The sequence below is a fragment of the Siniperca chuatsi genome, linkage group LG5, assembly GCF_020085105.1.
Source record: "Siniperca chuatsi isolate FFG_IHB_CAS linkage group LG5, ASM2008510v1, whole genome shotgun sequence".
Lineage (NCBI taxonomy): Eukaryota > Metazoa > Chordata > Actinopteri > Centrarchiformes > Sinipercidae > Siniperca > Siniperca chuatsi.
Window position 1 is genome coordinate 22,581,046 of NC_058046.1, and position 18,260 is coordinate 22,599,305.

Genomic DNA, 18,260 nt, shown 5'->3' on the forward strand with positions numbered 1-18,260 from the left:
CGTGGTGGGACTAAGCCCTGTGCGTGCGCTCCGAGCTTTGAGCTACCCCGAGCTACAAAAGCAGCCTTTCAGGCCCTTTAGATGTCCTGCTCCACCCCAGTACAGCCAAGGCAAGTCTGGCAAAGTCTCTCTCACAAACACACACACGAACAAATGCAGGCAATTGCAGTCATGCAAGCATGGGCAAAGTCTCAAATTTTCAGTCAAATCCAAGATCAAACAAATTGATAAAAAAGTGGCCTGCAAATTTGAATGCTATACAAAAGTTCATGTTTTTTTTGCATATTTCATACTCAGTTCAGCCTGACATTTGGGTGTATGCCTGCATGTGAATCCTTTAGTTCTCTGTATCTGTGTCTGATTTATGAGCAGAGGATTTGAGGCCTTCTATCATCAGTGACTGAATGCTCAGTGAAAGCTTGGGCAATTTATAGTTATCTTCTTTCTCTTGCTCACACACACGCACACACACACACACACACACAACATGAAAAATTCCCAGTGAGAGAGCCGACTGTGTGAAAAATCTGTAACATTTTACTATGCCTTAATCCAATTTAACAATTCTGCTCGATTCATGCGACAGCAGGCATAGATTGAATATTTTCAGCCCATTGTAATGGCATTAAAGTTGAACATAAGCATGCCTGTTCTGCTGAGCTGGACCACCCAGTCAGACCAATGGAGCAGGGAGGGAGGGGGCCATGTCTTGGGGCATTAGGAAAACACACTTGATTTCTTTTTTTCTGGACCAAAACAGCATTCCCATCTGATCCTGTCTGAAGGCATGTTTATAATACTCATCATTAATAGCAGGCCTAGGCTAACTGGAGCGACATGCTTTCCACTGCTAGGCCAGCTACACAGCTATGTTACACCAGCCCTCCCTTCAAAAGAGCACTTATGGAAATGATTTAGACCCTACGCACACTGACAGTGCACTAACAAGACGACTTGTCAGGTACACTCAACGCTCAAAGGCAAAGCTAGCCCAAGGCTTGGTTAAAGTGCACTGCCAAGGGGAAAAATGAGAACGCAGGTATGAAAGAAAGAGGCGTATCCATTTTCAGTTTCTACATGTGCAAGGAGATGAGGAAAGGTCTGATTTTAAAAAATGGGGGGGACAAGCTTAGAAAGAACTCACTGTCTGTTTTGAACACATTCCAAGTTGTGGACTGCCACCCAAAGACCTTGAGTAAACAGCACATCACTGCCTCGGGCTTAGAGAATTCCACACTTCACGAGGTTACAGCGTTTTGGGGTCAACACTGACACAGCCTCGGGGTGAAATTAACACCCCAGCTGGACCAAGAAAATGTGTGTGAGTGTGTGTGTGTGCACTGGTGTACGTGCGAGCATGTTCGTGTGAGTGTGTGTACACACAGCTGTGTTTCTTCAATGACACATATTCCCATATTTCTTTTCCTAAGAAAACTGGTTGACCCCGACATGTGTTAATATCTTGAAGGTGTACCGCGCCAGGCTCAGCTGCTGTGACCTAAAACAAAGTGTCACTGATTTTCAAATGCTCCCCATACCAGCTGTTTCTCACTTACTTCCTTTAGCTTCCTTATTCTATCCTTTCTGCATCACTCTCATCTCTTTCAAAAAATGTACTTAGATTGTTGATTAGTCATTTAGACAATGCCCATCTGATGTTACCACAGTTCAGAATAAGGCCTTAAATGTGCTCAACTGCTCTGACCAACAGCCAAAAAAAAAAACCCAAAATATTAAATTTACAGTGACATAAAACTGATAAAAACAAGAAATTCTCACATTTGGAGAGTTGTAACCAGCAAATGTTTGGTATTTTTACATAATAAATTACTTGAATGATCAATTACCAAAATTGTCATTCATTAAATTTTCAACTTTTGTCATTGATTTACAGCTGGAACGCTTAGTCTATTAATCGATACACAAAAAGGTAATCAACAATCTAAGATAATTGGTTGATTGTATAAGTCATTCTTTGATCATAAGTTCCAAAATTTGGTTCAAGTTTCAACTCTTGCTGGTTATAATTTGTCTTCAGTGAAAATGAACTAAGCACTTTGGATTTTGGTAAACAAGCTATTTGACTGTGTCAGCTTGCGCTCTGGCAACGTGTGATGGGCATTTATCATTCATTTCTGACATTTTATAGACCAAACAATTAACCATTTAATCAAAAAGGTAATTGATAATACGAATAGTTGGTAGTTGCAGCCCTAAATCAATTATTTGACCAATCATGTCAGCACTGCCCTCCACCAGCCATCTCTTGATCCACATACCTGTGAGGAATGAATGTGTACTGCCACCTGTGTATGTGTTATATCTGTATAGGTGTGTTACAATCGTTGTGTAAGCGTTACTAATGCTTGGCGAATGATCAAAAGCACTTTTTAAACTTCTCAAAAATAGACCTACACAGAAGAAGAGAAGTGAAGAGAAGCAGGCCTATGTGTGTCACTGTATTGGAGTGCTCAGTGTGGGTATTCAGTGTGTTGCATAACATTAACCCCTGGTCCCCCCTATTCTCAAAGTAGGGGAATGGGGGGCGGTGGGTATGAAGGGAGAGAAAGTAGGTTTCTAAGGAACTGACATCACCCCCTCCCTCCTTTCAGTCCTGAACTCCCCCTCCTCTTTATACTCTCATTTTCTCTCTCTTTGCTCTATTCGGCTCTACTCTGTGATTGGCCAGATCATGATGGCAATCAGCCCGGCCCCTCTGTCAAAGCCAGCCCACCCCCCTTTCCCCTCGCCAACTTTCTCCCTTTTCCATGCAACACACAACAGCATAGCCCCACCCCCTGCACATCTCTTACGCCTGACAACGGAAGCATCCCGCACTTTCAAGGAAAACACGCACCACCAGCGGGCAACTATAGTGTGATGCTGGTATTAAAACACACACATACACACCTTGCTCATACTGTACATACAGACATTACACCTTCCACCAACAGAAACAGGAATAACAGTGTATCTCTATCTGAACATATTCGCACATATACTGATAAATAATGAAAATAATGTTTCCCTCCTTTCAGCAGCTCTAGAATCAGTTTGAAGCCCCTGTGACTTTCACCACCACTAACAGAGGTCTGATACAATGTCTGACCCTGCTATAAGATACTAAAGGGACCTCATGCATGCATACGTGAATATACTGTATGTACGTGCATGTGGCTAAACACATCTTTGTGTGTGTGTGCATGTGTGTGTGTGCAGAGAAAGGATTAGATGGATTAGGCCCCCTCTCAGCAGGGACCCCCTGTGGTGATGAGGAAGCCCCTCAAAAACAGGTCATCTCTCTGCCACCAAGTCTACAGCGACCTCCCATACCCTGAGCCCCCTATACCGCCAGAGGAATGAAGAGGACTACACAGCTGGAAAAAAAAACCTACAGGAAGCTACTTGAAAAGATACCAAATCAATATATGAAAACACATGTGACTTTGATGCAGATGTTCATTTTGCATACGAGATACATTTATCATACGTTATAGACAAGAAATCTGTCAAATGTACGCAACAGGAACGGATTAAAAAAAAAAGACTTGACAAAAATGTCAAAATCAACACAGTGTTTGGTGTGTATTTCAATGTGACTGTTTTCTGATAAGTTAATTGTTAAGATAGAAATGTCATCATCTCCATGTAGAAGATGAGCTGAAACAAAGGGCTTCATATGGAAAATTAGACACAGCTGCTTATGCTAAGGCTGGTTTTCAAGTTACTTAAGAGCTTTAGCAATGAAAGACAAATGTACAGAAGACATACGATAGATGCATTTGCTTTAGTATAAATCCAAGTTGCATGATTATCTCTGTCACACGTACATCATTTGACCTTGGATCTTGGTCCCTGTGAGTGGTCAGTGTTTTAGGTCCCCAGCTCATGTCAGCATATACAGTATATTCATATAGAAATTCAGATATCCAGGAAACCTTAAGACAGAGCTGCTTATACTAGGACTGTTCAAGTTCCTCAAGAGCTTTAGAATGAAAGAAGAATGCATAGAAGATATAGTATAATTACATTTGTGTTATTACAAATCCTAGTTGCATCATTCTCTCAAACGTCTCTCATTTGACCCTGCTTGGTCCCTGCTACTGGTCACTCTGTTCAGGTAGATTTTCCCACACTAGGTCCCCATCTCACATCACCACCTCCTCTTTTCTCCTCCTTCTCAGCTGCTACTGCCAATCACCTGACAGAGCTTTGATCATTGAGAAGAACCCACCTGTTGCCTTCCTCCACCATTCGTCTGCTTCTACCTTCTGCCATCTGCTGTCACTCTGTGTCTGTCTCTCACTCGACACTCACTGTGTTTCTTGGATTTTCCTGCCAAGTAAATATCTGCTGCTTCCTATTATTGCTGCTACATCTTAACAGGCCCACTCAAAACTCTGGGTAAATGTCAACAATTCTCTACCATGCTATCATATTATGAAGATGAGATGTGTGTATCACTTTTAACTACGATCGAAAATATTTAACAATAGCTAGCTAACTAAATTCAACGTGCCACAGTTTCCTGTCAAAGTTACAACTTTTGAAAGAAACAGTCAGCTTCAACTGTTCACAAAATTTTTCGTACAACTTGGTTTTACTTTTGCTTTTTCTGGAATCAGGATAACATCTTAAGCCTTTTAACGTATGCTGGATTGCATTAGTAAAAGAGCAAAAGTGTGACTTCACCATCCACATCTACTATTCTTTTTGTCCTCTATCAAAAGTCCGAAAGCCTTGCAAAAAACTGCAACAACTTTTTTGATCATCTTTGATCATTTATTGTCAGTGTTCTTACTCTATCCAATTAAATCACTGCTCCATTGCCATATCCACCTTTTGCAAGTGTACCTTGATTCCACCTTATTCCTCTTTCAGTGCTGAAGATGTTTCACTATTTAATGCAGTTTTGCTGAAATATACAAGTCAGGTGACAGATTTGAGATTTTTTACAATGAATTTTAATCCTTCTGCCGTTTAAGGGTGACTTGCATTCTCTCTCTCTCTCTTTGTTGTAGCAGCAGTAGTAAGAGTACTAGCAGTAATAGTTTTAGTGTTTGTGGTAGCAGCATACACAGCAGTACATAAAGCAGTAATGGTAGTTTTGAATGTGTGTTCGGCAATGCAGGTGTGTACACATCCACAAATGTGTGATGAAAGGCCTCACTGAGAGTCGAGACCCTATCTGACCCACAGTGAGCCCCCCTCACTCGCTTGCTCTCACCCAATTGCTCTCTTTTCCCTCTCTCCTTTCAGCTTTCCAGGAGGAGGGGGCTGCCACACAGAAGAAGGGTAAAACAAGCAAGGTAGAGAGTGGATGACAACGAAAGAAGAGGAAAAAAGTGAGAGGATGACAGAAAAGCAAGAGAAAGAAATGATAAGAAACAGAGAGTTGAAGTACTCTGACATGCAGCTGTAGCCGAGTGTCTCCTCGTGCAGTTACACACCCTCGAGTACCCTGACCCCGCTGCCCCCTCCAAACACCCACCCATACCACCAACCCTCACCCCCCAGCTCCAGCATTACCATATGTATGGCTCCCCTCGCCCCTGATTATGCTAATCACCTGTCCGGCCCCTGTAGCCCCTAAAATGGGTGTATTTAGCAGTCGGCTGGCTCCCAATGCAGCTTCCCCTGGGCCCGAGGTGTACATTCACACACTCCTCAATGGGCAGATTCTTCCACGTTGCTGCCTTCATTCAGGTCCCACTCTCTCCTCCCAACCCCCCACCTCCACCCCGAAAAAAAAAATTCTATTCAATGCCAATGGATTCACAGAGCAGTGGAAAGAGTAGTAGGGGAGGAAAATGCTGACAGAAAGTCTGTGTTTGTAGCATGTGTGTGCACGCATGTGTGCAGTGGTTGTGGTTCAATTAAAAATACTTAAATTAATACATACTGTATATTAAAAAAGACATCAAATAATGTATTAATTGGTGTATACGACCAAGAGGACATGTCAGATATGATGCTAATGTCAATGTAAGTGATGTAATTTCCAGAGACACGACACTCTTTAGTTAAGTAAATTAAGAGGCATTAAGAAATAATTAGAAAAACCAAACATCTTGACAACTCTTCCATCAACTCCAGCTCTGTTGGGGAAAAAAACAATCTCATCCTGTATCTCCTGTCAGTGCCTGTCCAATGCAAGCCAGGTGAGCGATCTCCCCCTGCTGCATTTACTGCCCTGTGATTGGCCCACAGCCCAGCCATAACAGACCGTGACATGAGCCTGAACAGCCAATCTCAACCAGCCATCTCTCTGTCATTTCCTGGAAAGATGGTCCATGATTACAGGTATCCCAAAATCACACATTCCTATGTGGAATAGAAGACACAGACAGAAACAGAGAAAGTGTGAATGGAAGAAAGAGAGAAAGACACGTTACTTCCAGTTACTTCATTCTTGCATAAAATTTTCTATGATTACCTTTGTACTTGTAATTTCATGGTCACTAGGGCTGGGGATCATTTGAAAATGATCAATATTGGTGCCAATACGATACATAGGTTTCGGTGCCTGTACCAGGGCAATACTTTATTTGATGCCTTAGTTTAGGGAATATAAACATGTTTAACACTTTTTTTCATTTAACAAAATATCCTGAACTGCTAAATGCATAAATGTTAGACCTGCATTAAATGCTTATTGCTTATTTGTTTGGCAATCTGATGATGTAAGTCCAATAATCCAGTATTCTCCTTTAAATTCTGTTTTGCCCTCTCCAACTCCTGAAATATCTGGCTCTTTAGCTGCTAAATGCTCCACTATGTTCACCAGCTAGTCACTAACTTTGTCTGTCTGCTGTTTGGTGCTGGGCAGGTAGTGTACAGTGGGTTTTATCAGCGCTTATTTGCTGAAAACAGCTGCCTGCTGAGGCCAAAAACGAAGCTGAGGAGAGCGGTGAGAGTGAACCAAAACAGTAAAGTTGCAGGCCGGCTGTGTTCAGACTACTGGCGACCAAGCTACAGGTTACAAGCCATTTTCAAATCAAAGTTGAGCTGGCCTCAACTTTTTTCAGCGCTCCAATGACGCGGTAAAGCATCAATCAATCATATGTGTTTGTTTCACCATTTCCGGTCCCCTTCTCTCTCCCCACAATTCCTGTAATGTTCCGTCTAAAAATGGAAGAAAAACGTAACTACGACAACGAGCACTTGAGCAACACTGCTACTCAGCAACAATGTAGCTGGCCACGTTTGGCTGTTTTGTAGCTTTGTGCCGTTTAGTGCCGGTAGTCTGAACACAGCATAATAATCTGACACAGCATAATAATCTGATTGAGATCACTAAGTGATACTGAAGCTCAGTCTACTTCTGCACTCATTGTGAGCAGGAACATTTTATCAGCACACTGGATTAAAACTTTCAAACTTAGACTAAAAAAGGCAACATTTTAGGCATTTCGCCTGATGAAGACCCAATAGGGTTGAAACATTGCCTTTTTTCATCCAATAGTTTTGGAAGCTTTAATCCAGTGTGCAGGTTTTTGTCTTTTTTCCTATAGTGAATTTGTTATCCTGCATCTGGCCTAAACATCGGATGGGATGTGCATACAACTACAGTTCTGCACTCGCTGTGACCAGTCCTGGACAAAGATGTTGGATGTAAATGTCCAAAGAGAAAACCAGGGAGACAATGACAGAATAAAGAGATACCCATCAGGCCTCGCTGAACAGCCTGTTGTGTCAGATCACAAGTGTTCCCAATGTCCTAACTTGCAGGGCGGTCTCTATACAGGAGACGATTTCTCTCTGACGCATACTTACTCAATCTGGAGCCCCAAACCTCTCAATCATCTCAGAGAGGAAATGTTTTATATCTCTGTATCTTTATGCCTTGCGTGTGCATGTGTGGTACTTGTGTAATTGCTGTTGCTGCCAGATTTCTATGACGTTGTACTATAGGAATTGCAATGAACTATACTGCTACGTACGTAACTCATGTGTGCCAGAGGGGCTAAGAAATTCCAACGACACACACAATTTGGAGATGTTTATAGTATGTTTGCATGACAAATTATCTGCGCTGCAGTCTGAAAAGCATCAATCAACACCCCAATCTCTCGCCTGGTGTACGGTAGGCACTGCAGCCAAAACACAAACACACTACCGCTACTATACTCCTGCTTCTTTCCTCGCTCCGTTTCCCCCCCAACACACACACTCTCTCTCCCTCTGCTGTTTTGTACTTTCTCCACCCCTCTGGCAGTTAGCGCGTGAGGGAGGGAAGAGAGGAAAGGGGAAGAGGGAGGGAGGGATAGGAGGGGAGGGGAGGGAAGGGAAGAAGGGAGGCCAGACCACCCTGCTCTCATGGCAGGGCTGAGTGTTTACATTGCCGTGGCTCGCTCTGTAATACATCTGGCATTCTGAGGCCACTCTCTCCAGCCAGGGACGGGGGAGTGGTGGTGGTGATGGAGGGGAGGTAGGAGGGGGAAGGAGGCTCGGGTAAAGAGAGAGACCTTTCTGGCAGAGAGGAAAAGAGAGGGATAGAAGGGAAAGAGAGGGAGAGAAGGAGGTAGAGGGGGGAGGGTAATTCTCTCCACAGTCTCCTGTGGTCGGTCATTCGCAGGGCTCTGGTTTTTGAATAAGAGCGCCTGAAAGAATGCAAAATGTAAACAGAGAGCTTGGAGGCATCTCAGGATGTCGTTTGTGAATGGGAGTGCGTTGATAGCATACACACACACACAGACACACACAGCATGGTTAACAAGCAAAATTTTAAAAGTAATTTCACATTTACTTTCGCTAATTAGTAGGGCTAATATACTGTACACAAAACTGCTTTCAAATGAGGGAGAGCTAGCTTGAGAAAACAGTGCTGTAAGTCTGCGTACAGTACCAGAGGTGCAATGTTTTCCCCCCACTAAATCCCTCACCAGCTAGCCTGCACTTTTCATCAACTCGTAAAGTTTAATACAACATGCTGGAATGTTATTCCTTCTATGGAGATTTAATCCTGTTTGTAGTGACCTGATAAACACAAACTTAATTGAGTCCAGTTTGTAAAATGTAAAAAGTGTGCGTGTGTGTGCATGCTCACATTTGTGTGCGACTGCCCACAATTGTGTGTGAGAGAGAAAGATAGGTGACTCTATGCAGTGTATTCTGTGCAAACTAGGAAAAAATATTGGGTGCGGGCGCATTTGCGTGTTTGATTGCTTGTGGCTGCTGAATGAAAACAGTTGGAGATAGAGCATGAGGGACAGAGTGAAAGAAAAAGAGAGAAAAAGAATGAAAGCGAGGAAAACAGATGAAAAGAAGGGAAGACGAAGAAGAGAAAATAGCAAAAAGAGGCCCATCAAAATAGCCTGCCATGCCAACCCTGGTCAACCACCTATTCATTCACAGAACCAAAACTCCAAAGCCTCTCTGCATATGTGAAAGTGTGTGTGTGTGTGTATGTGCGCGTGCATCCATGCATGTATCAATGCTCCCATACACATCAAAAGCTGGATAATTCAATCATGCAAACCACAGTCTCTCAGAGGAGACGCCACATTCAGGGCACTCCTCCTCCTCCTCATCTTCATCCACAAGAAAGGATGTCAAGGCTTCTTCCGCATGCACTTAACATTATACCGCTCCCTTCTCCACTGCCATTACCAGAAAAACAACAAAACAACCACCAACTCTGTCAACTCAGCTCTTAATCACACTAGATACAAAACAGACATCCAAAGGAGGGAGGGAGTTACTTTAGAAAAAACACTTGGTCCTATCAGACTGGATTCTGAAACCTTAAATCAGGCTCAGGATGCACACAAACATGGACTGGCACCATGTTAACTGTTACCATACTGATATCAGGAATAAGCTGAAGGCTGTAGATTTTCAGTCAGAAGGATAACAGATAATGAACATTTGGGGAATATGAGTTTGAATTTGCCTCTTCTTTTTCATGTCATTCAAGCAGGAATGATGACTTCCACTAATGTAGAATTTGGATATTTATTTGAGTTATAATTATCACTCACTAATTTAGAGAATAAAGGAAAAATTATATCAGATTCACTGCCCTCTGCTGGAGAACAAATGTCAAAAGGTTAAACACAAATTCATAAAATGAAATATTGATACAGGAGAACAATGCATACTCTCCAAACAACATCTGGCTCATGAGATGCATTCATACAGATGCATGAACATATACAGGGCACAAACAACGCCTGGTGACAGCTGCGACTTCTGCTGCATTTCTTCCACCCCTCCCATCCTCCACCCCCTTCTCCTCTGCTGTGAGCCTTCACTCTGCACCCAGGCCACAGGGTGAGTATCAGGTGAGGTTTTAAATAGCGGGGCCTCTACGAGATGACCTCAGGGTCCCGGGGGTCTACCCCCATGGCCTCTGGCCTCTATACTTATGTCCCCCAAGAAAGCTCTCCAGGACCAGGGGCCTCCCCTCAGTCTGTAGCCTTGAGAGCACAATACATAGAACCATGCCCCAGTCCAGGCCATAAATCTGGGGACTATGAACACATTTCAACTTGAATCACTCACACATATCTCTGTGTAGGTCAACTCAAGTCCATGATGAAAACAAAAGACATCCTCTGAATGCATGCATATAGTTCCCATCCTCTCTGTAGCCTATGTTAAAGCTACAGGTTAACCACAACTCAGCACAGATTACAGTACAGCTCCAGCTCATCTGCTCAGTTTTAACTTCAAACCTTGCCCAGAGCTTGAGCTGCAAAAGCCCCATTTCCAAATGGTCTCCTGACTGTACCCTCTCTCACCCATCAACACAGCCCCTTAACCACAGCCACATCTCCAGCCCCTCTCTCAGCACAGAAACAGAGCAAAAGAGTGAGGGGCCATCCTACAGGAAGGCCAATGTTTACGCGATACTGTTTTAATTAGAGGCAGGCAGCGATGTTATTTTCTTTACAATTTGGCCTATGTTTGCCTTAACCCAGAATGCCAAGGGATGGCTCCATTTTCCAATTGTGGCCAGGAGGAACTCTAAAGGTGTCTTATTCCTCTCTTTATGTCTCTGCTCCCTGAACGTGGCTTATCGTTCATCATTGCAAGATCATCTAGAATCATCTGCAATTTGAAACTGAGGATGTATGTGAAGTCGAACACTGGCCAATAGGCATGTGTTCTGGCATTGAGGAAATAACACAGAGGGCAGCGAGCCACATTTGTGTGTGGGGAGAGCAAGATAGGAGACCACAATACTACAACTTCCTGTTTGAGCTAATCATTTCCTGTGAGCGTCGCAATGGCCATAAACACAGCATTTCTCTGCAGTGTGGATGCAATCTGCCCTAACTAAATGCCACTATTATTTTTATGTGGTCTAGGTAGAGAAAAAAATACTTTTTACTATCATTCCCGACAGGTTTAGCAAAACACAAACTCCCATACATTCTCAGGGGTTTGACACAATCGCCTCTTTGTGCCGGCATATGTCTCATTCCCAATTGGTCTCTGTCGCTTTGTCTAATAAACAGAACTTCCTGTGTCTGAGTGTTTATAAACAGTGCTGAGTGAGCACTGGGTGAGAAGAGACAATCCCTGCGAAAGCTGCGGCACGTGACAGCGCATAGAATAAACACAGTAGCCAGCTCTGGTACGCAGCTAATGGTGGTCTGCTGTAGACCTCAGCCGCCTCGGCACTACCAAAAAGCAGGTGACGACAGACACAGCATGAGATCACGAACGTAAAAATGCAGCTCCAGTTCAATTGTAAAGGAACTGCGAGATCTAGTATGAGCTGGGTGTGTTGTGTGTGTGCGTGCGTCCACAGGCCACACAGCTTCCAGGCGGGGTCGTCCATGGGTCGCCTGCGGAGGGCAGTTCCAAATGAAACATAAACAGCCGCTCTGTCCTCTCCTCCTCTCTCCTCTTTTTCCTCTCGGACGATGGGCCAGTCCCCCTGCACGGCCCAGCACAGCGTTCCATGGTCCAGGCAGAACTAATCTATCCCTCAGCTGTGCAGTCTAATCTAAACAAACAGATCTCTCCCTATCAACATCTGGAACCCCTCACGTACCGGGACCTAGGAAACCACGGCAGCCCAGTCTCTTCGTCAGTGTCTCTGTGTGTATGAACAGGTCTTTGTGTATCAGTATGAGCCAGTGTGAGACCATGTTGTAAATGTCTACCAGTGGTCACTAGACTTGGTTCAACTGTCTGTCAGGTTCAACATAAAGCTAGCCTGTTCTGACAACTCTATGGTGTAACTTCAGTGAAGGACAAAAGAGTAAAAGAAGGCCCACTCTAAAACAAAGTGCCAATTGGTATCAAAACATCCATAGAAACTCAAAACTGTTACTGCAGCATTAAGTCAGCAATTACTTTTCTGTCAATCAACTTCTTGTCTAATCAATTTCAGCAGTTAATGCCAGTTTTGGCAGCTTAGTAGTAAAGGATGCATTGCTGAGTCTGTAATAACAGTCAGTTTCATTTGGTGCCCCTAATACACATGTGAAAAGGGTGTGAAAACAGTGTGTTCCTCTGGCTACCATCAGAGTCCTGTACTGAAGAGGCTCCCCTCTGCCTAAACTGCTGCCAACTGCGCCTGCGCCACAGATTAGAAGAACACGCTGTCTGTCAGACCCCTGCAGCAGCACGCAAGGAGAGAACAGCCAACCCGGGAGGAGGAGGGGTGTTTGATCTGTACAGGAATCAGTCTGCTTTAATGTTTGATGTCAGAAACTATACATTTTTTATTTGAGGGAGGGTAGTTAAAATAGGGAGAAAACAGAAAAGGCAGCCACATAAACGTGACAACAACTATGCGTAAACACTATTTTGTTTATTTTCTTATGACCAAAGAATACTTCAATTCAATTTCTCAGCAGCAAAATCTGCTCCTCCATTCATGACTCCTACACCCTACTCTGGCCCTAAGTGCAGGAATGCAGATGAAAGGAAAGGAAAAAGGCACAGGCCCTTCCCCTTACCCCCCAAGCGCCACCCATATGCACAGTTCCTTTTTTCCATAAAAAATTTCAGTCTTCATAAGTTGTTTCTGAAAAAAATAACAAGTGAGTGGCCTATCCACTCCCCAAACACGAGTTCCTGTCCTCACTCCGCTTTTTCCCTGCAGCCGGAGACAAATCTTTTTGGAAAGTTGAGAGCTGTCCAAAACGGGACCACACACAGTCTCTGAGCATTCAACTGCTGGGGGCAGGCAGACACACACTCACACACACTCACACACTCACAAAATGGCGGCTTTGACAAAAATTTCCTCTCCCCCCAAAGCTGCTTATGAACTTAATTACAACCTTACTTCTGAGTGCAGTTGCAGTCACCTCTTGCACATCTTGTGCGTGTATCTAACATGGTTTGAGAAACTGCAAATATGTAAGGATAAATTATTTATAAGTTTCACTTGGCCACTTGCCAGGGCCTAAACAATAAACAATCCCCCTGGCTTGTTTAGTAGCACCCACCAACCCTCTCTTCTTCCAATCTAAACCATCCCATACCCCTCCAAACATGCAACATCAAATTGTACAGCTTCAAAAGCATTGAAATAAAGGACAGTCCCTGCATCTTACATTCAAACACACACACACTACAAAAACAGAAAAACTGTACAACTTGTCATAAACAGCCAATAATAAAGAGTGTCTTACCTTCCACCCAGAGTTTCTCCACGTCCGTCTCCAAATTAGCTGCCCTTAAGCCCACAGCAAAAGCTCCGAAAATCATGAGGCCCACAACCAAAAACTTTCCGCAGTTCTTTTGTATGTAACAGCCCAGCTTAAATAAAAGTCTCTGGAACTTCGCTCTCAGCCATAGAGGTGCTTTCCTCCCAGTCGCCTTCCCCTATGATGACACAAGATTCCTAATGTTACTGTCAATTGAAACACAAAACACTGCACTTACCTGGACAGGTAAATCTGTAGGGTTTAAGAGAAAAGGTTTAATGTTATACAGGCAAAGACAATGACTGCCACAGGTGGTCCCAAATGTGTTCATGTCAAAGAGTCTCAAAATATTTAAACTACGGGCCCCAATTTGACCAAATTAATCTCACCTGAGAAAACTAGTTGTTATGATTCGCTATAAGACTGCAAATATTCCTATAATGACGGCTCTATGGGAGCTGTGATCAAATAATAAAACACATTCACTGTCTCATCCTGCTAAACTATGATGAGTGTAATATACACATCTGCTGAGGACCACCTAGAAACTGCTGAGGACTCCCCAGAGTGAGAGCCACAGGTTCTGTCATATCAGTAACATGTATAAACTGCAGCCTTAGCAGGACACATGCAAAAGGGAGATATCTTCATCCCCTGCAGGTTACTTGCAGACATCCTGGCCCACTTCTGTCATTTCACTGCCACAGTGATGAGTTATGAAGATTCTTATACAGACAGACTGACATTAGGTATCACGGGTTTGTGTTGCTATGCTCCAAAATAGGTGTGCAGCTGGACCTCCAGAGTGGACAGCGGTAAATAAAAGGAGATAGCTGTCAAGCCACAATTAAACGGTGGGTGGCCTTTTGATAAGAAGCCTCCCCTGTGTCTCTATTTCACACAGAGATATCCTTAAGCAAAAATTTGCATACAGGGTCTTAAAATCCTGCTTTGGATGAATCCCTATGAATAGAGTGAAAAATACCTTAAAGTGTAATAAAGGCTTTGCTCCCCACTCCACAAAAAGTCATATATTTTGGGAGTAGTGTCATTTTTCATTGAAGTAGCCTACATTAACACCCACGCACACCCACACATCAAACTGTGATATTAAATACCCTGAAAAGGTGTATGTGGTAAAACCCACAAATACCACCACACACAACTCCACTCCCCGTGCAGCAGCCCTGCGTTCGAGTGGAGGAGCCATCACGGGGGGACTCACAATATTTGTGAACGGAAGAGGGCAGCCACATGGATTTTTTTTTTCCTCTTTACGCGAGTCGCCCAAGTTTAGATACTGTCATACAAACCTTCAGCTTAGCCACCAAAACTTTTTACGCAGCTCATGTGCAGAGACACGTCAGGTTGGATGTTATGAAACAGTCTATGGTAGTGTTGAATGTGAGTGAAAGCTGCATGTTTTGCCTTGTCTGAGACCGTTATAGGTTGGGATGTTGTATTAGGAACAATCGAGTGGTTGTGTTTGCAAATATAACTTGTTTCACATCCTAAAACAGAAGCCGGTTGCACAGGAAGAGTCTCAATGTTGCACAAAACAAAACAACTTTCGGCTCACTACAACCTTGCCTTACCCCCGTGTCCCCCTGCCCAGCCCGTCCCGTTACCTAGCAGCGACTGGACATAGTTTGGTCACTTTTTTCGGCGAATACAGTGAAACCAAGACCATGAAGCTCTTTCCAGGTTAAGATGAGAAATAAGCACCTCTGTTATTTGCTCCAAAGCAAAGCCCGCATCGCAGTAACTCGGCCGCTGCAAATACTCCAAATCCAGCGGTGTGTTGCGGGTATAGTCCCCCCTGTTCCTCCGCGTTATCCTCGGCCGATCGGGGTCTCTGTTTTCCTGCTCGGAGGGCGCATTAGCAGCCGAGGCCATGTTGCGGGGACTGCGAGATGGTTACCGTTTCCCACTTTATAGTATTTCCCCGAAAGCGTGTAGCGATATCCCAAGGCGACAAAGTTTCACTCTCGGAGACCTCACACCCGTGAAGAAGGACTTCATACTCCTGTTGGAGACGGCGAGTCAAAGTCTGCGCCTTCCATCCCAACATTTCGTGATCCGGAGGTCTCCACCGCTTTCACCGCATTCACCGTGTCTCTTAAAAAAGTAAGTTTCTCTCAAAAAGCGAGGTGCATAAAGTGATTCCCATACACAAGTCGTCGGGTAAGAAACCTCGATGGTCGTAGCATTCTGGTGAGATCTATGTGGTCTCCCCCTGGGCCGCGCGTCACGGCCAACTCTGAGATTCAATAGAAGAGGAGAAAAAGACCTCTCTCCATTTGGAGGCAGAAAGGAGGAGGGGTAAAAATAAAAAAAAGGCTCGAGATCCCGCCTCTGGGGCTGTCAGATTGCAAGAGTTTCTTGCATCTGATTGGTTCCAGAAGGGCAAAAATTACTCAGCAAACACGACTATTATTAGCTGCTTAGCAACAGCTCACTAAAGTAGAGAGACCACCCAGGCAGAGAGACCTCATGTGTGCATCTCCAACTTCAGGGGAGGCTCGCTGAGAGCCAAACCTTGGTGCGTTTGGTGTTTTGGGTTTCCACAGAGCGCCTTTTCGCTATAAAGAAGCATTTCCCTGAGAGGATCTGAAGTCTGAGGCAAGGTACACGGTGTATGCGTCGGAGGGGGGCTGGGGGGGCGTGAGGAATGTCAGTTTGGCAGTTTATAACTTTGTTTTTTTTCTACCGCAAATTACAGCGGTTCAGAGTATTGTTACAATGTCAGCCTCTAGTATAATATATAGGCTGGTCTTTATAGTGTGGAAAAATGTACTTCTATGTCACGTTATTCATTCGTTAAGCTGTTTGTGCAAATAACAGGGATACATCTAAAACTTGAATATGTTTGGATTTCAATAAATAAAGTTCTGCTCACAATGATACAAACATAAACAGCTCAGCTGGCAGTTATGTTTTGTCCATCTCCAACCACATCTCAATCTGTAGACAAAACCCAACAACGTAATAAGATGTAAAATAATCATCTTTTGACAAAATTATTATACACAAATAACTGTGGGTCAAATGTTGATGGTCTTTTTAAAATCACAGTGCATTAAAGATTTGTGATTTACGCGCTATTACGCATGTAAATGCTTATTTATCCTCTTTATTAATTTTATTATCCATTTTATTGATAGAGTCTACTATTATTCAGTGTTACAATATCAAAATAGTGGGTTTATGTAGATTTAGTTCAAACTAAATTACCTCATATTTCACATAGACCAGCTGCAGAGACAAATGCCGAAGATGTCATTTTTGCGCATTACGCATGCAATGTTAAATTACCTAATGCCAACATTGTAGATTTCATCAATACCGTAACCTTTAATCGTCTATATCGGACTATTCGCCATATTGTCTGACAATGTCGCCTTACGCACCTATTATCAAGTTGCAGTAGTCGATAGCCATACTTTTCTCGGTGAGTGTAATGCTTCAGACTTCAATCAGTTGTATCAGTGCTTTTTCAGTAGATTGTGTTTACCATGCCAGAAGATGAATCAAAGTTTGCAAATAGCTGACAAAATAAGCGCATAGCCAATTATGTAAAGGCTTTTCAGGTTAAAGAAATATACATCAACTTATTCTTATGTACAAAACAACCTCTGTTTCCCTAAATGTTAATTATCTTTAAAATAAAAACCTAACCCAGAAAAAATGGGAGAAAATAAGCTAAAAAATCACACCTAAGAATTATGACATATTTTACATAAACATTTCCTTTAAAAAAGCTAATTTCACCTCGTTGAACTCACTCATTAGTGAATGTGAAGAATAAAACAGGCATAACTAAACAACGGCATTGAGTAGTAATTAGCCCGTGTAGCCAGAGTCTCAGTCAGTCAGCAGCCCAGACTTCACACCTGAGCCATCCGAGCTCAGCAGCGGCTTGTCTGGCTGCCAGTCGTGCACTTACCATCTTCAGTCCAGGTGGGGAGAGCTTTCAGAACAAATCCGTGATATCCGCCCCCCGTGGAGACCGAAACGTGTCCGTTATGATGAAGATAAAACGAACGGCTTTATTGTTGTGAGGAGAAAAAAAGTCCGTCTTGGTCGCAGGCATCCTGCTCTGCGTCGGAAAAGGTTCACTCACAATTACATGGCTGTTCCTTTTTGGCTACGTGGGTGGTCCCTTTCGTTCCATAGGCAGGACCCTTTAACTGTCACGTGATTAGCCCAAAATTGTAAACAGTACCAACCCATGCACAGCAGCATCCCATGTCTCAGTCAATCAGTGACACACACACACACACACACACACACACTCAGAGAGAGAGAGAGAGAGCACGGAGTTACAGCTGTACAAAAATACTTTGTTAAGAAACACACACCTGTACATGCACAGGTGCACACACAAATGAGTGAATGCATACATTTTGACACACAGACACACATTTGCATGTTTTTGAAGGCATGCACACATGGCTCAGACATACCAAATATGTGTTAATACTATATGGAGGTATGTGCACACAAATACACTACAAATATCTTGAAGCATGCACACTCAATCGCATATCTAATTCACAGATTAAATATTCAGTGTATTCAACATATTCTTCTCAAATTATCACCCTAAATGCCATTTTTTTAAGCAAATCTGTTTTTTTCAAT

The 18,260-nt window shown here is 43.4% G+C and overlaps 1 protein-coding gene across 2 annotated transcripts in view; it reads right to left on the reverse strand.

Annotated features, from left to right (window-relative positions):
• Window positions 1-17,724, reverse strand: part of ptch1 (patched 1) — a 53,536-nt gene extending 35,812 nt beyond the window's left edge. Inside the window, exons 1-2 of one of the 2 annotated variants that reach the window (XM_044196134.1) lie at window positions 17,563-17,724; window positions 13,602-13,794 (exon numbers count right to left, since the gene is read on the reverse strand). In XM_044196134.1, the coding sequence (XP_044052069.1) occupies window positions 13,602-13,794; window positions 17,563-17,565 (196 nt within the window). In that variant the 5' untranslated portion in view covers window positions 17,566-17,724. Of the gene's footprint in view, window positions 1-13,601; window positions 13,795-15,341; window positions 15,937-17,562 lie in introns of those variants that run through there. The other variant, XM_044196133.1, reaches the window with a different exon arrangement.
• Between the last annotated feature and the right edge of the window lie 536 nt (window positions 17,725-18,260).